This window comes from Chiloscyllium plagiosum, chromosome 39, assembly GCF_004010195.1.
Source record: "Chiloscyllium plagiosum isolate BGI_BamShark_2017 chromosome 39, ASM401019v2, whole genome shotgun sequence".
NCBI classification, from domain to species: domain Eukaryota; kingdom Metazoa; phylum Chordata; class Chondrichthyes; order Orectolobiformes; family Hemiscylliidae; genus Chiloscyllium; species Chiloscyllium plagiosum.
Window position 1 is genome coordinate 1544896 of NC_057748.1, and position 23902 is coordinate 1568797.

Consider the following 23902-nt stretch of genomic DNA (forward strand, 5'->3'; position numbering starts at 1 on the left):
GAGAGAGCTTTACTCTGTATCTAACCCCTTGCTGTCCCTGATTACAATCATACAGCACAGAAACAGACCATTGGGTCTGACCAGCCGATGTCAGCCATAATACAAAACTAAACTCATCCCACCTGCTTGCACTTGGCCCATGTCCCTCCAACCATTCCTGACCGATGTACCTATCCAAATGCCTCTTTAAATGCTGTAAGTGTGCCCAACAAACACCACTTCCTCAGGATGCCCATTCCACACACAAATCACTCTGTAGAAAAACAATTGCCCCGTGTCTTTTGAAAATCTTTCTCCTGTCACCTTCAAAGCGTGTCCCCGGTCTTGAAGTTCCCCACCTTAGGGAAAAGACACGGGCTGTTCACCTAATCTATACCCCTCGGTAATTTTATAAACCTCTCTAAGGTCATGCCTCAACCTCCTGCGGAAAATGTCCCAGCCCATCCAGCCTTTCCTTCTAACTCCAACCTTGCCTTCCCAGCGACTTCCTGCTAAATCTCTTCTGAACCCTCTCCAGTTTAATAATATCCTCCGCCTCACAGGGAGACCAGAACTGCAGACAGTACTGCAGAGGAGACCTCACCTCCTGTACAACCTCAGCACGACATCCCAGCTCACTTACTCAAAGGTCTGAGCCATGAAGGCACGTGTGCTAAATGCCTTCTTAACGGTGTGTGAAGAATGATGTACCTGAACACCCGAGGTCTCTCTGATCTATAACTATTTTGAAAGTTGCCACCCAGGTAAATAGTGCGGTGAAGAAGGCATATGGCGTACTGGCTTTTATTGGTAGAGGAATTGAGTTCTGGAGTACTGAGGTCATGTTGCAGTTGTATAAGACTCTGGTACGGCCGCATCTGGAGTATTGTGTGCAGTTTTGGTCGCCATACTATAGGAAGGATGTGGAGGCACTGGAACGGGTGCAGAGGAGGTTTACCAGGATGTTGCCTGGTATGGTAGGAAGATCGTATGAGGAAAGGCTGAGGTACTTGGGGCTGTTTCATTGGAGAAAAGAAGGTTTAGGGGTGACTTGATAGAGGTGTACAAGATGATTAGGGGTTTTATAGGGTTGACCATGAGAACCTTTTTCCACGTATGGAGTCAGCTATTACGAGGGGGCATAGCTTTAAATTAAGGGGTGGTAGGTATAGGACAGATGTTAGGGGTAGATTCTTTACTCAGCGAGTCATGAGTTCATGGAATGCCCTGCCAGTAGCAGTGGTGGACTCTCCCTCTTTATGGGCATTTAAACGGGCATTGGATAGGCATATGGAGGATAGTGGACTAGTGTAGGTTAGGTGGGCTTGGATCGGCTCAACATCGAGGGCCAAAGGGCCTGTACTGCGCTGTATTTTTCTATGTTCTATGTTCTATAAACCCATTTCAGTCAAATTCATTGTGGAATAAATGTTGAATGTGACACTGCAGGTGATCACCCCTGCTGAGCTTCAAGATAGTGGCCATAGGAACCTCTGCATCCATCCCGAAAAACAGAGGAACCTTGGCTTGAATTTTCAACCATATATTGGAATTTCTGATTGTGCAGCACTCCCTCTGCACTGACCCTCAGACAGTGTGGCACTCCCTCAGCACTGACCTGACAGTGCCCACTCCCTCAGCACTGACACTCAGACAGTGTGGCACTCCCTCAGCACTGACCTGACAGTGCCCACTCCCTCAGCACTGACTCTCCGACAGTGCAGCACTCCCTCAGCACTGACCCTCCGACAGTGCCCACACCCTCAGCATTGACCCTCCGACAGTGCGGCACTCCCTCAGCACTGACCCTCCGACAGTGCGGCACTCCCTCAGCACGGACCCTCCGACAGTGCGGCACTCCCTCAGCACTGACCCTCCGATAGTGCAGCACTCCCTCAGCACTGACCCTCCGACAATTCAGCACTCCCTCTGCACTGACCCTCCAACAGTGCGGCACTCCCTCAGCACTGACCCTCTGACAGTGCGGCACTCTCTCAGCACTGACCCTCTGACAGTGTGGCACTCCCTCAATGCTGACCCTCTGACAGTGGGGCACTTACTCAACACTCAATGACCTGGTCTCCATTGTCCTCTGTGATAATGAGGTCCCCCGATATTTGATCTGCTGAGCCTTCACTTTTGAGTTAAAACCGGGAAGAATGAGGATGGTGCCCTGAACATGAAATGGTGAAGAGCTGCTGAGGCTGGATTGGATTTTATTGAGTTGCATTGCGGATGGGGAGTGGTCTGTCGTGGTCCTAATCCCAGGTTCATTGTTCAGTCACGTGTTCGAGACATGTGGTGGGCAGGAACTGCAGTGGGCAGTTCACAATTCATGCTGGCAGGGGGCTCTATGGTCTGGGCACTGCTGGCAGAGTGACCTTGGCAATGGGGTGGAGGTGCCTGGCAAGTGGTCAGTGCGACATCACTGTCGCCACACTGAGGATTTTCAGAGGAAGCCCACAAGCTGTTACTTTGAGCAGAGTTTGGGAGGAAGGCTGTGTGTGTGAACGAGTAATCCTGAATCCCAGACTTATTTTTAAAACATTATTTATTCAGACAAAGGATGAGGGCATCACTAGGTAGGCCAGCATTGTTCATCCCTAATTGCCCAGAGGACAGTTGAGAGTCAACCACATTGCTGTAGGTCTGGAGTCATATGTAGGCTAGACCAGGTATTGTTGGCATTAGTGAACCAGCTGGGTTTCTCCCTGAGAATCGGTAATGTTTTAAAGTCATCATTAGACTCTTATTTCCAGCTTTTTAATGAATTGGAATTCCACCATCTGCCTGGTGGGACTTGAACACAAATCCCCAGAATCTCTTGATTAACAGTTTAGTAATGATACCATTGCATCTTGTTCTGATATGGGGAAATTGCTCAAACCCCACCATGACAGAGGCCAAAAAGTGAATTCGATAAAATTGTGAAATTTTTAAAAAGTTGATCTAATGGCGACCATATAACTGTTTTCACTCATTGTTAAAACCCATCTGGTTCACTATGTCCTTTAAGGAAGGAAATCTGCCATCCTTACCCGGTCTGGCTTACATGTGACTCCAGACTCACAGCAATATTGATTCTTCACTGCCCTCGGGTAATTAGAAACGGGTAATAGAAGTTGGCCCAGCCACATCCTGTGAAAGGATAAAAAAATTGTTTTCATAAATGCTGAGCAGTTCCATGTAGGAAGTGAATGCAAGCTGTCCCCACAGAGTGCGATCTGTGCAAGTGACTGACAGACAGACTGTCGCAAGCTGTTTCTGACAAAGTCCTTTTAAGGGAGAAACTGAGAAACGGAGCACAAGCATATTTGTCAGGTGTCAGCCCGAAAGATATAATCAGCAGCCCAGCCCAGCTTCCTGAGTCAGAGCTTTCAGTCACACTGAGAGACAAGCACAAAGCAACGCCAACTTTAGATGCCCCTCCAAAACTAAAAGGGTCTCACTTATTGAAATATCAGCCGTCCTTAAGCAGCAAGTTTAAAATTAATATGCCGTGAAAAAGAATGTATCTGTCAGTTCTGATTTATCTGGGGTCTTTCAGCATTTGGTGCTATGGTTTTGTGAATTGCAACAAACAATGCTACCTCACAATATCCTGAAATGTAACCACATCCTGAGGGGGGGAGGTTGGCACAGGGGTGGGGGGAGGTGGAGATGAGCTTGTGGAAGGTTGAGGTATTTGTCTGTTTGTCGGAAGGACACAATTTATTGAGGAGATTGTCAAATAATAGTGGATGACATTTCCCTGACTGTTTGAATTATAACCCAACCTGCAAAAATACACTGTGTTCAATTTGTGTTCCATCTATGATGCCCCGGAATTGAACAATAAAACTGAAGATGTGCATTTATGTAGCACCTTTTGCAGGAAATACTGAAGCCAGTTTGTACACAGCAAGATCCCACAAACTGAAATGTGAGGCAGATAAGAGACAGCTGTTGGCCCAGAGCCCTGATATGTTATGCCCACCCGAGAGGGCAGACTTCGCTCGTCTGAAAGCTAACACCTTCAGCAGTGCAGCACCCCCTCAGTACAATACCAGCATCAGTCTAGACCTTGGTGCACAGTCCCTCAGGCGGGTCTTGAACCCTCACCCTTTGAGTCACGGCCACCCAATGGCTGCTGTTACTGCTCAGAGGTCAAAGTGCTTTTGTCACTTTTGTAAAAAACCTGCTTCTCGTTTCAGGATCCTGGACGCATAATTGAATCCTTATGTTCCATTCACCCAAATACCAGTAGATGGTCTGAATGGCCTCTTTCTGTGCTGGAAATGCTATTTTGCTCTATAGAATTTATTCTAGATGTTGTTTACTTGGTCTGTAGTTACACCTTTGACAAAGTTCCACACGGTAGGCTGATTAGTAAAGTTAGATCACATGGGATTCAGGGTGAACTTGTGAATTGGATACAAAATTGGCTTGACACCAGGAGGATGCTTGTGGAAGGTTGTTTATTGAACTGAAGACCTGTGACCAGCGGTGTTCCATCGGGTTTGGTACTGAGTCCACTTTTGTTTGTCATTTAAATTGGAGAGGGTTGAGAAATGACTTACCAGGATGCTGTCAGCAATGAAGGGTTTCAGTTATAAGGAGAAAGTGGATCTTTTTTCACTGGAGCATAAGAGGTTGAGGGGTGATCTTATAGAGGTTTATAAAATCATTTGGGGCATAGATAAGATGAATAGCAAAACCCTTTTCCCTAAGATAGGGGAGTTCAAAACTAGGGGACAAACTTTTAAGGTCAGAGGAGAAAGCTTTAAAAAGGACATGAGGGGTAACCCTTTTACACAAAGTGTGGTTATTGTGTGGAATGAACTACCAGAGGAAGTGGCAGATGCAGATACAGTTACAACATTTCAAAGACATTTGGAGAAGTTCATGAATAGAAAGGGGTTTGGAGGGATATGGGTCAGGAGCAGGCAGGTGGGACTAGTTTAGTTTGGGATTATGTTCGGCATGGACTAACTGGACCGAAGGGTCTCTTTCCATGCTGTATGACTCTACAAATATTTTGTCAGTCAACACTGTGTAAACGCCAGAAAGTGATTCTTTGCTGGGAGAGGTATTTCTGTGATGGGTCACAGCTGGAATCAATTCCTGGGCAATGGTTTGATTTGGCCATTACCCCTTGCCACTCAGCGGGCCAACATGATCTGATTGTGTTTGAAGTTATTGGAATTGTTATCCTTATCAATAATTCAAAATGAGTGAAGTAGGAGTACCAAACTGCCCAGGACTCTCCGAGGTTAAAGATTAACATCCACACTGTGACAGGCCACACCAGGGAGAAATATTATTGAGGTGGTAGAGAAACTGTTTCATTTTCTTTGAGTTAGCTTTGTTTCTCACTGTTTGGGGGAAAGGCCTGTTTGGGTGGAACAGGAGGAGGTCAAACCCCACTCAGCGAAGCCTCCAGGAATACATCCAACCAGAGTTAGCATCTCATTAACAATCCAGTGGCATCGAGTCTGAATCTCAGATGAGACTCGGGTGAGGCAGTTTTCACATCTCCTAATAACTGGTTAACAAGGAGAGTGCTTGTGGTTAATGAGTGACTCAAGTATTGGGATCAGAATAGATTTAAAGCAAAATTAGATGCAAATTTATGCAATGTTTATAATCCACAAAGTCCCCTCAGTTATTGGACTGTTTCATGGTCTGTCAAATTACCAAGGCTATTTTCTCATGTATAAAACACATCATACTCAGTTTTGTTACTGCTCTGGGTAGTGGGAGATGGATTGTTTTCCTTATTCATTCATGGGATAAGGGCGTCGCTGCCTAGGCAGCATTTATTGCCCATCCCTAATTGCCTAGAGGGCAGTTAAGAATCAACCCCTTGCTGTGGGTCTGGATTCTCATGTACATCAGACCAGGTAAGGATGGCAGTTTCCTTCCTATAGAACATGAGAGAGCAGATATCTCTTGTGTTCCACTATCTGAGGGAACCTCCCCAACCCCTCACTATCCAAAATACTGGCTATCAGCAAAGGCAGCTTCCTCGATGGATTACCAACATGTACAGGCCCCAACAACCTACCAGTAAGGTCCATGGTGATTGGTTCTGGTGCTTCGGTGCAGATGAGAGTCATTCGTGTCACAGTCACGTTGGGAACATTCGGATCTAGAACAGAGTTTTCAGGCGTTACTGATTGTAAACTGACCACTCAGTCCCGGCATCAAACTTTCCACCTGTGTCCTTCACTGTGCTCAAATGCAATCTCATTCCATTCTCAATCCTCACCCTGTCCTCACCCTCTCACAATACCTCCAAACCCCGCACTATCCCACTCCTTCTCAACATGTCATGAACCCTACATTCCCCTGATCATTTACCCATCCACCTCCAGAAACACAGGATTCCCTCTTTGCCTCATTGCCTTCTCCCCCCTCACACCCTCGGGGTGGGGGAATGTCTCCTGCCACACCCCCATGCTCATTGCCTTCCGTATCTACCTCCTGCCTCCCTATTGCCTGCATTCCTCAGGGTTAGGGGCTCGGGTTAGGGTCAGGATTTAGGGTTTAGAGTTAGGCTTAGAGTAAGGATTTAGAGTTTAGGGTTATGGGCTAAGGTTGGGGGGTTGGGATGGGCTAGGGTTAGGGGTTAGAGAGTCAGGGGTTAGAGTTTAAGGGCCAGGAGTTCAGGTCAGGGTTAAGGGTTAGAGTTTAAGGGTTAGAGGTCATGGTTCAGGAATAAATGTTTGGGTTAGAGTTTAGGATTGCAGTTAAGAGTTAGGGTCAGGGTTAGGTTTAATGTTAGCATTTAAAGATTAGGAGTTCGAGTCAGGGTTAGGGTCAGGGTTTAGGGGTTAGGAGCTCAGGTTAGGGTTTAGGGTTAGAGTTAAGGGGTTGGGGATCAGAGTTCTAAAGCACACTGACCTGACACCAGGGGTAAGTCTGCTCCCAGGAGAGTTTTCTTGTACTTTGCCAGACTCTCATCCTCAGCATCAAGCTGCACAATCTCGGCGAGGGATTTCTGAGCCGGCGGCTTGTAGTTGAGCGATTTCTCCTCTTCTTCATCGGACACGGCTTTCTCGTTGTGTTTCTCTTCCGTCATTTCAGCTGAGGAGATGGATGGAGCTGGGTCATTCCGGGAGAACCTTCACCAGATGCTCAGTTCCCTTCCTCCCCCTTCCCACATCATCGCTACTTTCCCAAGGATCCAGAATCGAGTGGACTGTTAAGTCGTCCAGTGTCCCAGTCTTCACCCAGTGACTGTGTCTGATTCTGTGTACCTGTATGTATGGGTTTGTGTGTGAGAGAGGGGATGTCCGTGCGTGTGTATGTGTGTGAGAGACAGAGAGTATGAGAGTGTGTGTGTGTGTATGTGAGAGAGAGTGTGTTTGTGAGTGTGTGTGTCTGAGTGAGTGTCTATGTGAGAGAGAGAGTGTGTGACAGTGTATGTGTGATGTGTGTATGTGAGAGAGAGAGAGCTAATATGATCACTGACTGCTGTGTGAGGCTAGAGAGCTCCATTTAAAATATAAATGAAATACTGCGAATGCTGATGATCTGAAATAAAGACTGAAACTGCTGGAGAAACTCAGCAGGTCTGGCAGTGATTGTGAAGAGAGAAACAGAGTGAACATTTCGCTTCCTGAATGCCTCTTCTTCAAATCTTAACTTTAGATTGTATCCAGGGCCACTGTTTGTTTTCTGTTGTTGTTTTACTGAGGTGGCCTTTGTCTTGTTGTCTCCTCCCTTCGTGTTACATTCAGGTGCCTGTTTCATGGAGGAATTCAGCCTCATTTGGATAAATCTGTGTGTCCTGCCTCCACTCACTCTGACTGGAACACTATGACACTAGTTTTTGTTTAATCTCCTGGCCTAGGTCCCTCTCTAACCTTCTCTACCCCTCTACCTCTCTTTCCCCTCTTTAATAGCCTCCTTGTAACTGCATCCCTTTTAGAAATATTTGATCATCAGTCTAACATTGTCTTGTGCCTGTGTCCACAGATCCTTGAAAGCAATGAAGTGGTTAACAGGGCATATTGGGATATTTGCTTTTGTTAGTCAAGCCATTGGAGGTTATGATGAATCTTTGTAAGACATGAGTTAGGCCACAGCTGGAGCACTGTGTGCAATTCTGGTCACCAGGAGAGGAAGGATATGGTTGTGTGAGCAGGTGTGTAGAGGAGATTCACCCGGATTCTGCCTGGGCTGGAGTGGCTCAGCAATGGAGAGATACTAAAGGGACTGGGGCTGTCTTCCTTTGAACAGAGAAGGTTGAGGGGGATTTGGTTAAGATGTATAAACTTATGAGGGGTATAGATAGGGTAGTTAGGGAGAAACCTTTCCTCTCATTAACCTGGAAACAAAGATTTAAGGGAAAAGTTTGGAGGTTTAGAAGGAATTTGCAGAAAAGTTGTTTCACCCAGAGGGTGGTGGATATCTGGAACTCACTGCCTGAAAGGATTGAGAGAGTGGGAATCCTCAAGACACGAAGAAATATTTGGATGTACACTTGAATGTCAATGCATATAAGGCTATGGGCCGAGAGATGGAATATGGGGTTAGAATAGAATATGTTTGATAATGGGCACAGACTGGATGGGCCAACAGGGCTCTTGCTATGTTGTTATGACTCCATGTTAAATCTTCAGGAGCATTTTGGAGTATTTTACAGTATTAAAGCAGCTATGTAAATGCAGGTGGTTGTTTCATGGACCAGAGTCATGTGATTGATGTTGATGAACAAATATGGGAGAATAAAGCAAAGAATTGCAGAGGCTAGAAATCTGAAAACAAAGACAGAAATTACTGGAGAAACTCAGCAGGTTTGGCAGCATCTGTGGAGAGAGAAACAGAGTTAAACATTTAACCCCTCTAAACATTTAGAGTCCAGTAGCATTTGGTCAGAACTGACTGTAGCTTAGAAAAGTGCAGTATTTATACTGAAGGCAGAGCGGTGGGGGAAGGGAGAGAGAGAAAACATAGGCAGACAAAGGGATGGTTTTCTTTCTCTCTCTCGCTCTCTCGCTCTCTCTCTCTCTCTGGGCTCCATCCCCACCTGCTCACTTACTCCTACATCCATCTTACCACCTTTCCCCAGCTACTGTCAGTTCTGAGGAAGGGTCACTGGGCCCAAGATACTGACTCTCTCTCTCTCTCCACAGATGTTGCCAGACCTGCTGAGTTTCTCCAATACTTCCCAGGAAGAACGTGTTTTCCTAGGTGTCCAAACACAGAAGTGGATCATTGAAGCTGCTGAAGTTGTTTGAGGGAGATTCAGTAGAAAGCTGCACCTTGTGTTGTGAAATGATTGAGAAAGGCAATGTGTATGCCAACATCTTCCTGTTGCAAACGCTGAGGTCTGATGATCTGGGGACATTGTTTGTAAAGTGTGAAGTTTTAATGCGTGTATCGGTTATAATGCAATTCTGACCCCTTTAGTTTAAATGGTGCTGGTATTACACAATTCTCTTATAACATGAGATTGCACGAGAACAGAACTACCGCATTATAGCAGAACTGACCATTCTTTAAAAGGGCCAGTACAGGCAAGGTGGGCTGAATGGCCTCCTTCTGCGCCATAATATTCTACAGCTCTTGTTCTACACTCGATAAGCAGCCAACATCCTGGAATTTGAGATTTCTGAAGCCACCGGGTTATGTTTAGGAGGGTGTGAGCAGCACAAGGAATATTTTTAGAACACCTCAAACTAATTCACAAACTAAGCACACCCACTCTAGCCTCCCCTCACCCCTTCCCCATCGACCCCCGGTGTCGAACTGCAATTTAATATTTCTCATCACTAAGCTCTGAGCACAGAGTTTCTGTGACAGGAAGTGGGTGAAATGACAGTTGGTTTTGTATCACGCAGAATGGAGACATTCGAGGCACAGGGATGAAGAATCATGTTAAACTTATTTAAAATATCCTGAAGCATATCCCAGGTGGGATTGGGAAATGTGTGAAAATAGGTTGACAGTAAAAGCACAGAAACCCTGTCATTCAGCTTCTAAACAAACAGTTCGGGGAAAAGGCCAGTTGGAACAGATCAGATTCAATCTTTGCTCCATGCAGAATTGTGCTGGTTTCCAAAAAAATGACCTCTGACCTAGGATCAGAGCGCAGGGTCAGAGTGCAACAGCCAGACAATGGGGAAAGCAGTAGGGTATGTTGATGGGGGTGAGATGAAGAGAAAGTGGAGCAGAAATGTCAGTATAAATTTGCTGGGCCGAATGGCCTTTTGCTCCTCTAGAAATTCAACATAATTTCAACAAATGCAAATTGTGATTTTTATTTGTATGCTATATTTTTCCCTGCTCTGAGCTCACACGTTTGCTGCACCGTACTGCGCCATGAACTGGACATCAGTGAATAATCTTCACAAATACTCAGGCCCTGAGACAGAAAGAATTGAGGCTTCATTTTACCCGAATTAGGCCATTCAGCCCATTGAGTCTGCTGTGCATTCGATCATGGCTGATATGGTTTTCAACCTCATTCTCTCCTTAACTCTTGACCATCTCACTAAATAAGACCTTTCTATCCCTGTCTTAAATACACTCAATGACTTAGTCTCCACAGCCCTCTGTGGCAATGAATTCCACAGATTCCCCACCCTCTGGCTGAAGAAATGCCTCCTCACCTCAGTTCTAAAGAGTTGTCCCTTCACTCTGAGACTCTGCCCTCCAGGCCTAGTCTCCCCAACAACTGGCAACATCTCAGTTTCTTATCCAATTCTCATCTCTTTGCTGCTTTGCCCCGTGTTGCTGATCCTTCAGTTCCCATACAACAGTGGTCATTATTCACAGGATAGGTTCCACAGTGAGGACTGACTGGCTTACCAACTGTGGGAGTCTTCACTGGCCAACTCTGACCATGTTTCCAACGCAATGCCACACCTTGCCATTAAAAACAATCTTCTAACTGACATTTCCCATCCATCCCAAACTAAGGATGGGAAGGTTAATTGCAACGCTGCAGCACTGAATACAGCAGTGTAATAATGAGGCTAATAATCCAAAGGAACTCAGTTCAAACCCTACCCTGGGATGGTTGGGAGAAATGGATGCCGTAATTCAAATGACAAATTGCTGCAAATTATTGTTAGATTGTCATCAAATTCTGCCTGAATGAATTACAGCAGAGTCTGCAGCAATGTGTTACTCCAGTGACAGACCAATTCGGTCGATGTTTGACTGCCCAGTGAAATGATGGAGCTTGGTTTAAGAATTCTGTGCTGGGACAAAGCTATAGCTCAGCACTATTGAAGAACAATTAAGATACAGGTCAGAAACGCCCAAGGTACCCGTGAAAACTTTACTTCCAAACAGAAAACCCCTCAGCTCCAGCTGAAATCAGAGAGCTCAGTCCAGACCAGAGCAAGCTAGTGGGCTCTGCAGACAGCTAGGAGTCCCCAGTTAAAGATGGGAATAAAGACAACCTCCTACCCCAGGCACAGCACCTTGTAAAGGACTGTGAGGAGCAACAGCTCGCGGCCATTCTGAAAGCCCCACCCAGGAACCTGGCATCTCAAAGGGTAAAGAGCTGTCTAACTGGGCATTTACTGTGTAACCATCGCACCCACTGCCTAGAGATGCCTAGCTCATGGACAGCGTCCGATCAATAAAACTGAGAGTTTTAGTTACTTGGAGCTCAATTGAACAGGAAGCATGCAGCGACCAGACCGGAAAAATTTTGCAGTTACAGACGGTGAGAGATATTAAACTGAACACGAACTCTCGTCGTGACTCAATGAGGATTGGCTCCAGGAAACCGTCTGCTATAAAATCGAATCATTAGCTTCAGGAAGGTCTGCGACTCACCGTTGCAGTTGCTCGTCAATACTGGGCTCGTTAGATCACACCTTGGAATCAATTCGAAATCTACTCAGAATCAACTCAGCAGAACCAGAGACAGGAAATGTGGCCACTGATGTCACGGCACTGAAGCACAATGTTTGATTGGCAGATGTTTGAAATCCTAGTTCCCGCCATCTCCTGTCTGTACCCCTAGACCCCACCCACCTATCCCCCACTGCCAATACCCCCATCCCCCACTATCTATACTCTCAGACCCCACCCACTCATCCCCCACTGTCTGAACCCTCATCTATATACCCCCTCCAACTATCTGTACTCTCAAATTGCAGCCCCACAACCACTGTCTGCATCCTGACACTGAACCCCTGTCCTTTACCCTCAGACTGTGTTCCCCATCCTCACCCCAGCGTGAACAGCCAGTTGTGGTAGTGCATATAGGCACTAATGATATAGGTTAAAAAACGGGATGAGGTCTGACAAGCAGAATTACGAGAGTTAGGAGCCAAGTTAAAAAGTAGGACCTCAGAAGTGGTAATCTCAGGATTGTTGCCAATGCCATGTGCTTGTCAGAGTAGGCATGTTAGAATCGGCAGGATGAAAGTGTGGCTTGAGAGGTGATGCAGGAGGGAGGGGTTCAGACTTTTGGGACATTGGGACTGGTTCTGCGGGAGGTTGGACAATTAAAAATTGGCGGTCTACACTTGGCCGGACTGGAACCAATGCCCTAGGGGATGCTTTCACTTACGTTATTGGGGACGGTTTAAACTAATGTAGAGGTTAGTGGACAGTAAGGAGGTAGGAACTAAAGCCTGTAAGGAACTAGATAATGAAGTCAGAGTGACTAAGGGGAAGAGGAGGCAGGAAGCAGATGATGAACGCAACTGGTCTGAGGTGCATTTGTTTTAATGCAGGAAGTGTAGTAGGTAAGGCAGATGAACTTGGATTAGTAACTGGGAGTATGATGTTATTACAATTACTGAGACTTGGTTAAGGGAAGGGCATGATTGACAACTAAATATCCCAGGATATCGATGCTTCAGGCGGGACAGAGAGAGAGGGAAAAAAGGGTTGGAGGAGTTGCATTACTGGTCAGAGAGGATATCCCAGCTGTGCTGAAGGAGGGTACTATGGAGGACTCGAGCAGTGAGGCAATATGGACAGAGCTCAGAAACAGGAAGGGTGTGGAAAGGGTGTACTACAGACCTCCCAGCAGCGAGCGTGAGATAGAGGTACAAATATGTAAACAGATTATAGAAAGATGGAGGAGCAACAGGGTGGTAGTGATGGGGGATTTTAATTTTCCCAACATTGACTGGGATTCACTCAGTTTTAGAGGTGTATATGGAGCAGAATTTGTAAGGAACATCCAGGAGGGTTTTCTAGAGCAGTATGGAAATAGTCCAACTCAGGAAAGGGCCATACTGGACCTGGTGTTGGGAAAGAGCCCAGCCAAGTGGATGAAGTTTCCGTAGGGGATTACTTTGGAAATTACTTTCTGATCCCAATTCCGTAAGTTTTAGAATACTCATGGACAAAGACAGGGGTGGTCCTAAAGGAAAGGTGCTAACTTGGGGAAAGGTCAACTATAGCAAAATTCAGCAGGAGCTGGGGAATGTGGATTGGGAGCAGCTGTTTGTAGGTAAATCCACGTTTGATATGTGGGAGGCTTTTAAAGAAGAGGTTGATTAGAGTTTAGGAAAGATATGTTTCTGTGAAAATGTGGTATAGAAATGGCAAGATTAGAGAACTGTGGATGACAGGTGAAATTGTGAAACTAGCTAAGAGGAAAAAGGAAGTGTACATAAGGTCTAGGTGACTGAAGACAGACGAAGCTTTGGAAGAATAACGGGAATGTAAGACCAATCTGAAATGAGGAATTAAGAGGGCTAAAAGGGGGTCATGACATATCTTTAGCAAACAGAGTTAAGGAAAATCCCAAAGCCTTTTTACAAGGAGCAAGAGGGAAACTTGAGAAAGGGTTGGCCCACTCAAGGACAAAGAAGGAAAGTTATGCATGGAGTCAGAGAAAATGGGTGAGATTCTTAATGAGTATTTCACATCAGTATTCACCGAGGAGAGGGACATGGTGGATGTTGAGGTTCGGGATAGATGTTTGATTACTCTAGGTCAAGTCGGCATAAGGAGGGAGGAAGTGTTGGGTATTCTGAAAGGCATTAAGGTGGACAAGTCCCCAGGTCCAGATGGGATCTATCCCAGGTTACTGAAGGAAGCGAGAGAGGGAATAGTTGGGGCCTTAACAGATATCTTTGCAGCATCCTTGAACATGGGCAAGGTCCCGGAGGACTGGAAAATTGCTAATGTTGTCCCCTTGTTTAAGAAGGGTAGCAGGGATAGTCCAGGTAATTATAGACTGATGAGCCTGGAAGCTGCTGGAGAAGATACTGAGGGATAGAATCTTTTCCCAATTGGAAGAAAATTGACTTATCAGTGATAGGCAACATGATTTTGTGCAGGGAAGGTTATGTCTTACCAACTTAATAGAATTCTTTGAGGAAGTGACAACGTTGATTGATAAGGGAATGGCTGCAGATGTCATATACATGGACTTCAGTAAGACATTTGATAAGGTTCCCCATAGTAGATTGATGGAGAAAGTGAAGTTGCACGGGGTCCAGCGTGTACTAGCTAGATGGATAAAGAACTGGCTGGGCAACAGGAGACAGAGAGTAGTAGTGGAAGGGAGTTTCTCAAAATGAAGACCTGTGACCAGTGGTGTTCCACAGGGATCCATACTGGGACCACTTTTATTTGTGATATACATAAATGATCTGCAGGAAGGTATAGGTGGTCTGATTAGCAAGTTTGCAGATGACACAAAGATTGATGGAGTAGCAGATAGGAAGGGGACTGTCAGAGAAGGTGGCAATGCAGGTCAGTAAAGTGGTCAAGAAGGCATATGGCATGCTTTCTTTCACCAGACAGGGTATTGAGTACAAGAATGGGCTGGTCATGTTACGGTTGTATAAGACTTTGGTTCGGCCACATTTGGAACACTGCTTACAGTTCTGGTCTCCACATTACCAATAAGATGTGAATGCTTTGGAGAGGGTGCAGAGGAGGTACACCAGGATGTTACCTGGTACGGAGGGTGCTAGTTATGAGGAGAGGTTGAGTAGATTAGGATTATTTTCATTAGAAAGACGCAAGTTGAGGGGAGACCTGATTGAGGTCTACAAAATCATGAGAGGTATAGACAGGGTGGATAGCTAGAAGCTTTTCTCCCAGAGTGGGGACTCAATTACGAGGGGTCACGGGTTCAAGGTGAGAGGGGAAAGGTTTAGGGGAGATATGCATGGAAAGTTCTATATGCAGAGGGTGGTGGGGGCCTGGAACACGTGTGGGCAGAGAGCAGAGGGATACAGATCCTTAGAAAATAGGCGACAGGTTTAGATAGAGGATATGGATCAGCGCAGGCTTGGAGGGCCGAAGGGCCTGTTCTTGTGCTGTAATGTTCTTTGTTCTGTGTTCTTTTTTGTCAGTAGATTCTTTATTGAGTTTAAAATGTAAACACTAGAGACAGGGGCCACCCACCTTCATGTGATATAAGCAGCAGGGTTTGTTTCAGGAAAAGACATTGATATTTATATTCTGAGAGAAAGTGATCAGCTCTCAGTAATGGATTCCCCTTGGAACTGGGAGCAGGTGATAACTGATTCCCACGGCTCCCCACTGCTCCAAGCTGGTTTCTGGAACTACATCAGCTAAAGGTTCAGGGGCGGGGCATCACTGAGTCACTGTGACCCAGAGGCTGGGGGTCAGTGAGTTACTGTGACCCAGGGGCTGGGTGTCAGTGAGTTACTGTGACCCAGGGACTGGGTATCAGTGAGTTACTGTGACCCAGGGGCTGGGTGTCAGTGAGTTACTGTGACCCAGGGGCTGGGTGTCAGTGAGTTACTGTGACCCAGGGATGGGGGGGCAGTGAGTTACTGTGACCCAGAGACTGGGGGTCAGTGAGTTACTGTGTCCCAGGGGCTGGGGGTCAGTGAGTTACTGTGACCCAGAGACTGGGGGTCAGTGAGTTACTGTGACCCAGGGATGGGGGGGCAGTGCGTTACTGTGTCCCAGGGGCTGGGGGTCAGTAAGTTACTGTGACCCAGGGTTTAACCCTGTATTGTCACTATCCTGGATGGATTTGCCATCCCTTGAATGAGAGTTTGAAGGAGTTCTCTCCCGCTCTCTCTCTCTCACCCACTTGTTCTAGTGGATGTTGAATATTCCATGATAGTGATTAAAGGGCAGGACCCTGACAACATTCTCATTAACCCAACAGGAAATGGTGAGAGTTTCTCTTATGGATGGATCATTAGTCCAATGAGGAACGACTGGAAGATAGTCCTGCTCGGGCAGTCGCTCCAGGCAGCACAGTGGCTCAGTGGTTAGCACTGCTGCCTCACAGCGCCAGGGTCCCGGGTTTGATTCTAGCCTCGGGCGGCTGTCTGTGTGGAGTTTGCACATTCTCTGTATCTGTGTGAGTTTCCTCCCACAATCCAAAGATGTGCAGGTCAGGTGAATTTTCTTTGGGAAATTGCCCATAGTGTTAAGTGCATTACGTAGGGGTAAATATGGGGTAAGGGAATGGATCTGGGTAGGTTTCTCTTCGGTGGGTCAGTGTGGACTTGTTGGCCAAATGGCCTATTCCATACTCTAGGGAATCTAATCTAACAAGAAGTCTCTCTGGGCAGCTCACCACTGGGCCGAATGGCCTTGCCTCCACTCCTATGTCTTATGGTCTAATCATTTCATTTGATGTTAATTAACTCTCATTACTTGGGCAAAAATACAGCAACAAGAAAAAGTGTCTGATTAAGGTGGGATGACAGCCCAGATAGTGGCTGCTTTTCTGACAACCCACAGAGTCCTCAGTAACCTGTATTTGATGGTTGATGATGTTAATTCCCCACATTTATGCTTCCAAAATGTTCTGATTGGAGGCTATCAACTGAGAAATGGAGGGAGAGCGATCTTGCAATTCCTCAACATTTCTGTACCACACCAATCTCGATTCAACAATGTGTAAAAATGTCAACAAAAGACATTTATTGATAAATTGTGCCATCTTGTGGAGAAATGCATTTCACACAAATGTCGGAAGTAAAGGTGTCCCAGAAGGATATTCTCAAAGCTGTTCTCTACAATAATCCTTTCTATAGTGTGGAAATCGGGAAGGGAAATCCCAGCCAGGATTCCCATATCATTCCAATTCCAGTTTAGCAGTGACACATCCTAAGCCTTTCAGGATCTCGGTGTGGATCAGTGTGACTCTCACTCCCATGTGGGTCACACAGCTGGGGGTACAAACCCATTTCAAAAGCCTAAACCCATAACGCAAGCTGACACTGAGCTGCAGCATTGTAGGAGAGCGAAACTGTTAAAGGTACCAGCTGAACTACCAAACTCAATTTCTCCATTGAGTGTGAAATTTGGGCACAGATTTAAAGTGATGTGTAAATAAAGCAAGGGTGATGCAAGAAAATACGTCCTCACCCAGAAGTAGCTGGGGTGTGGAATGCTCTGCCTGGAGACAGGTTCAACTGAGGCATTGAAGGGGGCGTTCATATATTATTTGGATTGAAAGGGTATGCAAGGGTATGGGGGGAAATGCAGCAGATTGGCACTAAGGAATAGAATCAATGAGCCAAATGTCCTCATTACGCACTGCAACGATTCTGCCACTCTGCTTCAGAACAGGGTCTGAAGATAATTCTTAGTCTGTCGGGGTCTGTGTAACAAGTCAAAACATTAGTTTCACTTTCCTTCCTTCGTGGCTTTTGATCATCAACAGTTTGTAATGATTGGAATTCCAATTTCGAAATGTCTGTTTCAAAACAGGAACAGCAACATTCCAGTGGCCTGTTATAGAGCAGATTTCCTCACAGACAAAGACAATTGGATGAGTTCATTCCCAGGACATGTCTTGATGGTTAACCATCTCCCACAGCCTCACATACAAAGCCATTTTGAAGTATATGGCCCTGTCATACTCTCATTCCAGCTCTCCCTGTCAATGCCTGCCTGGATCCCGTGGTCAATTTGACTTGAACATGTAACAAGTTGTCCCTCAGCCAGTGCAGGAGGGTGGGTAATAACTGCATATTCCTGCACAAATGCTTTCAACAATAATTGGTTTAAATTTTGAGGAAGACCTTAAATATTTATTGATAAGTTGCCCCAACTTGTGGAGAAATGCATTTTACTGTAGGGAATGTTGGGGTGAGCTCACGGAGAGCACGGTGGTACATATCATGATCCATCAGTTCAGATTTAAGGGAAGAAGGGGTTTTCCAGGAACGCATTCCCTTAATCCAGGTTCCTCCACAAGAATCCTTTTTACAGTGGGACCTGCACAGCTCGCTCCCCCACATGAAGAAACATTCACACTGGAAAGGGAATAGTCAGCCTGCATTCCCACTCCTGGTCCCTGTCTGCTGTTCCTGCTTCCGTTTCGTTGTGCTGTCCCTGACTCTTTCCCCGGTGTCAACTGACTCAGTGGGTAGCACCCAAGCTCTCTCAATCAGAGGGTAGCATAGATTAGAATCTTTAATTCAGGGAGACCTGCAGTGCAACATGAGGGTGCACTTGACTGACTGTTTAGCGAAGATGCTAAACAGAAGACCTGCCTGCCCTGTGGATGTAAAATGTTACAACCGTGAGGTTTATAAGACTGGGATGTTTCGGGTTGTACATCAATGCAGGTTGGAATAGGTTAAAGGGAACCTGGATAGTTTTACTGGGAAAGGAGGAGCCAAGGGTTTAAACGGTGAGACAATGGCATTGGAAAGTCAGCTAACACTGGATAAATAAGAAGGGTTACACCCGAAACCTCGGCTTCTCCACCTTCTGATGCTGCCTGGCTTGCTGGGTTCTTCGAATCTCCTGCCTGTATACCTGGATTCCAGCATTTGCAGCTTTTTTTTCTCTAATGCTGGATAAAGCAGAGGTTTCCAAAGTCCCAGAAACCCGTCAAGAATATTGGACTCTAAAAACAGACAGACTTTCAATTGTCCATTTAGTTTCAAATTGAAAGATATTTTCAGTTTGGACTGACTCTAGGAGAATTAAATGTTTCCTTAAAGAGCACAGTAACACACAGACAAGCCTGTTTTATTTTCAGTTGTTTTAAATGTTTTGTAATTTAAAGTATAAGTGGCCTACAAAAACAGGGTTTGATCAATCTTGCTTTAGTCTGTTTGTTAATATCTTAAAACATGAATACTTTGCTGTATTCATCTATTCAGCTATTTCCTGGAAATTTTAATTTCTTTTCAAGAGGTGTTAGTTTCCATGGGAATTGTAACAGGGATCCTACAGTGTTATTGCAATAGGAGCAAAGTTAGAATCATTGAGTTTTTACAGCATGGGAAAAAGCCCTCTAAGCCATTGTATCCATACTAGTCATCAGGCACCTATCTGTGCTTATTCCATTTTCCAGCACTGGTTCAGTAGCCTTATATGCTCTGATATTTCCAGACCGAATCTGATGCTGCTTTTTTGTCTGTACCCTCAGAGCATGTCCCATGCCCCCCACTGTCTGTACCCTCAGAGCATGTCTCATGCCCCCCACTGTCTGTACCCTGGCACTGAACCTTCTGTTCTTTACCCACAGACTGTTCCCCACTGTTTGCAGATTCATTATTGAATTTAAAATTTAACCACTAGAGAATAAGGCCACGCATCTTCTTGTGACAGGGTTTATTGCAGGGTTTATTGCAGGAAAAGACTTTGATATTTATATTCTGAGAGAAAGTGATCAGCTCTCAGTAATGATTTCCAGTTGGAGTTGGGATTCCCACAGCTCCCCACTGTTCCAGGGGCTGGTTTCTGTAACTGCATCAGATCAGGGGCTGGGGGTCAGTGAGTTACTGTGTCCCAAGAGCTGGGAGTCACTGCGCTGATCTAAAATAAGGTGTTTCCTTCCACTCAGTCTGGAATCAGCTTTAGATCATTCAGTAGATCCTGAACCCAAGATCAAAGAGACATTTCCCATCAGCCTATGTGAGGCAGTTCATCAGACTGTTCCCTGAGAAATGATTTTGTGATTAATCAAGTCCTTTGTGAATTTTCATGAATGATGGATAGGTCAGGACATGGAAAAGGTGAGGAAAGGGGTATCCTAGTGGACAGGAAGGAGAATCACAGCAAGAGGAAATTACAGCAGAATAGCAGCATATAGAGTGACCCAGAGGCTGGACTTCACATTGTGAGGTCGGGCAATTCAGGGCGAAATGGGGTAAATTCCACTCAGTAACCCCGAGTTATCATTTCCCTTAGTCAGTGGATGATCCAATGGTTTTGGGTAGAAACAGTGGGATCCCTCTGTCTGATGGGGATGGACTGTGGACAGACTGGTGAATATAATCCACCAATTGTGGCTTTATTTGGATTTGACTCCAAGGGGTGTTTGGTGCTGTCACCCTGAAATGGGTATTACATTAAATGGGAATGGTGAAGTGGGGGGGGTCAATCTGAATGGGATAAGTCCACCCACAATGCATTTACATCAAATGCAGAATAAAGTTGCAGAGTCCAATCTGGCATCGTTGTTTGCTCCTCAGACAAACCCTTCAGCAGAATCATTTATTTTGGGGATTATCATAAAAATCTGCAGGATTAAGGCTTTCAATCACACTTCTTGCCTCAAGAATGTCCATTCCTGAGCTCAAACCACTCAGCGCCTCCTCCCAGGTCCACTTTGTAATCTTTCAGCCCCTCATGGACTTGTCTTTCTAAACATTTCTCCTCTTGTTTCACCACTCTCACTGAACAAAGCAGGACCCACTTACGAGGGTTTCCTGTCGGAACTTGACTGACTCATTCTTTAGGCGTCTTGGAATGACCCACTTTGTAATAGTTGGTGCCGCTCTCAGAGACTAAATAGATGAGTGTCGCCTGAACAGGAGAAAGAATTTGCATTTGTTAAGCATCTTTCACAACCTCTGCATCTCTCAACCTTCTCAATGCTGTAATAAAAGCAAAGCATGCTGAAGATCTGAAACAAACACAGAAAGTACTGGCAGCATGTGTGAGCAGAAACAGAGGGCTCTTCTTGGGAAGTCAGAACACCCCAACAGTGAGACTTTTTAACATTATTTTGATGGAATGGGGATGTGGTTGATGTAGTCGGCAGTTGTTGCTAAATCTAATTGTCTTTGATCAGGAAGGTCTGTTATTAAATACGCTCAAGGTCAATATCTGAAGGTGCTTCATGGCAACACTATTTAGAGCAAACAAAAATAGAAATTGCTGGAAAAGTTCAGCAGGTCTGGCAGCATCTGTGGGGAGAGAAATGAGAGTTAATGTTTTGTGTCCAATGACATCTTCCTCAGAATACTTGACCCAAGATATTAGCTTTGATTTCTTCCCTATTGAGTTGCTCCAGAAATTTCTGTTTTTGTTTCTGATTTCCAGCAACCTTGATTGTTTTGGTTTTTATTTAGTGAGAACAAACACTGAGCCAGAGGGAGATAGTAAGTCACTAAAAGCCTCAGTCGAGGAAGAATTCGAGGAGGATCTTGGGGTGGATAGGATTCGAGAAATTCCGGATCCCTAGAATCACTTTTGGCATCAGCTAATTCCCAGCTAATAAAATGCAAGAGTGTAACCAGTAACACACCCCTTCCCTTCCCCAGAGCCCAGCAAAGATGTCAGGTCTCTCCCCACCCCGTGACTCAGGAAGGTACAAGAGCATCCTGCTGTCACACAGTCAACTGGAAAGAATGCCAGAAATCAACATTGTATTTGAAATATGCTGCAGGTACACAATTAATCAGATAACGAATGTATCATTTTTAGTTTCTGTCCTATGTAAACCATCTCCGAGATTATTAACCTGGTTTTCAGCAATGTGTCTCATTTTTATTCATTTGTTGGACCAATCAGTGCATCAGCATCATCACCACAACAAGTTTCACATCCAACCAACTCGACAGAAATACACTGGGAACATAGGAATCTTTAGTGGATACAAGGGAAGAAACACCAGGATCATTGGGGGTCTTCAGTGTGGACAGTGTTCCAGAGACTGGGCTAAATCAGGGGGATCCCATTATTCATCTGTGAAATGGTATCGACTGGGTTTTGGAGTTTTAAAACTTCCAGGCCTTGCCTTTCAGGCATAGCTTTTCAGGTCTTGCTTTTCTTTCCCGACTCCTGGGTGTCAACAGTTTCTGATGATTCAGAATCACCACATCCCATTGACTGCTTTGAGAACAGAATTCTTCACACGCAAAGAAATTGGAATTAGTTAGTTCCTGGGATGTCTCCAGATGATTAAACCTGCCCTCCTCACTGTACAACAGCCCAATACATACAAACTCCTGTTTAAATATCCGTGCCCATGTCCACTGCCTGCAATGTGGGCACTGGTACCCCTGCCTGGCACATCGGGGGTAAATATCAGGAACCAGGTAGGGCAGCTCTGGACTGACAGGGGTGGTCTGGGTACACCATGGGCTTTTAAAGATGGCACGGGACCAGGGCATGGTAGTAAATCCCAGATATCCCAGTCAGGGTGAGTTGTTCTGGGAATGGCATGTAATTAGGTGGGAATGGGATCAGATGTAAGGAATGCCCTAGGGCAGGGTAGGTAATTACTGAGGGAGCTTGGGAAAAAAAAGCGAGAAAGCAGGTGAATGTGACAGCAAGAATCTCTCCAGAAAACTCAACACAACTCACACTTCACCAAAACCACATCAGATTCACCAACTGAGTGCAGCAGCATTATTCAGCAAATTCCACTCGCTGCTAAGCTTTTGATTTGTCCCTATTTTCAGCGGCCGATGCACAGCTGTCCCAGTACTTTTTTGCAAGAACTTTGCGTGAGGAGTTGGTGTGTGAGTCACCTTAAATGTAAGGGAAGAATCATAGAGTGTAAGGTATGCTAGTAGGGAAAGATTGCAGTATTCAGTACGCAGGGGTTTGGATATCCTGGGACACAGATCACAAAAGTTCAGTATTCAGTTTGTAACATTGTCAGGGGCATGACAGGGTGAATAGTCAAGGTCTTTTCCCAAGGGTGTCCAGAACTAGAGGGCATAGGTTTAAGATGAGAGGGGAAAGATTTAAAAAGGGCCTAAAGGGCAACTTTTTCACGCAGAGGGTGGTGCGTGTATGAAATGACTGCATGAGGTGGCTGTGATGGAGGCTGGTTTAAATACAACATTTAAGAGGCATCTTGAGTACATATATATGGGAAAGGTTTACAAGGATATGGGCTAAATGCTGGCAAATAGGACTAGATTAATTTAGAATATCTAGTTGGCATGGACCAATTGGACTGAAGGGTCTGTTTCCATGCTGTACAGCTCTTGACTCTTGAGTGGTGCCTCATTCCCCAGTGTCTGTCTTGTTCCACAGTCAGTTACCAGAATGGGGTCTTACCTACAGAGAATAAGGAGGGTGGCTGGAGTTTGTGATGAAAGAATATTTCTCCAGGGTGGTAGCTGTAAATTCAACCATCATTTCCTAAAGATGTCAGCAGAAGACCACAAATATTTATTAGTAATTCACTCTGTCGTCTGGAGAAATGTACTTTATCGCCTGAAACATGGGTCACCGGTCAATATACGTGGAATTCCTGGTGCCCCGCGTGTTTCAAGGTCGATCTTATTGGTGACTGTAAGAACTGTAAGGGTTGGCTAATCCTGTTGAAGTCTCTGATCAACCTGTTCAGTGATGTTCTGACTCACCTTTGGAGCAGCTGGGATTTGAATCTGGGTCACCCAGACACTGCCACAGTGCTGCAGGAGCTTTGAGAAGCACTGACGCTGGTTTAGGGTGACCATGGCTTTACAGCTCATGACCAGTTGGGATTTCCCAATGTTGTTTTCCCTGATCCTGGTTCTCCACAACAATCCTTTCTGCTTTCAAGATTGCACAGCTTGCTCACCTGCAATATAGAAAGATATTTAAAATGTTCAAGTTCATTCCAGAGACCTACTCATGATCCCTATCCAAGGCTCTCCATGTTCAGCGTGGCTCAATGGGCAGCAGTCTACTCTATCATTTCAAAGATGTGGATTCAAGTCCTAACTTTGACAATAAACCATTAACCTGAGCTGATGCTTCAGTACAGCACTGGTGGTGCAGTGGTTAGTACTGCTGCCTCACACCACTAGGGACCAGGGTT

At 45.5% G+C, this 23902-nt stretch overlaps 1 protein-coding gene across 1 annotated transcript in view; it reads right to left on the reverse strand.

The window, feature by feature from the left end:
- The window catches only part of LOC122542092 (rho GDP-dissociation inhibitor 1-like), a 22925-nt gene extending 11061 nt beyond the window's left edge, over positions 1-11864 (reverse strand). The window contains exons 1-3 of the mRNA XM_043679451.1: positions 11761-11864; positions 6865-7047; positions 6026-6109 (exon numbers count right to left, since the gene is read on the reverse strand). Coding sequence (XP_043535386.1) covers positions 6026-6109; positions 6865-7042 — 262 coding nt within the window. The 5' untranslated portion in view covers positions 7043-7047; positions 11761-11864. The remainder of the gene's footprint in view (positions 1-6025; positions 6110-6864; positions 7048-11760) is intronic.
- Positions 11865-23902: the final 12038 nt, after the last annotated feature.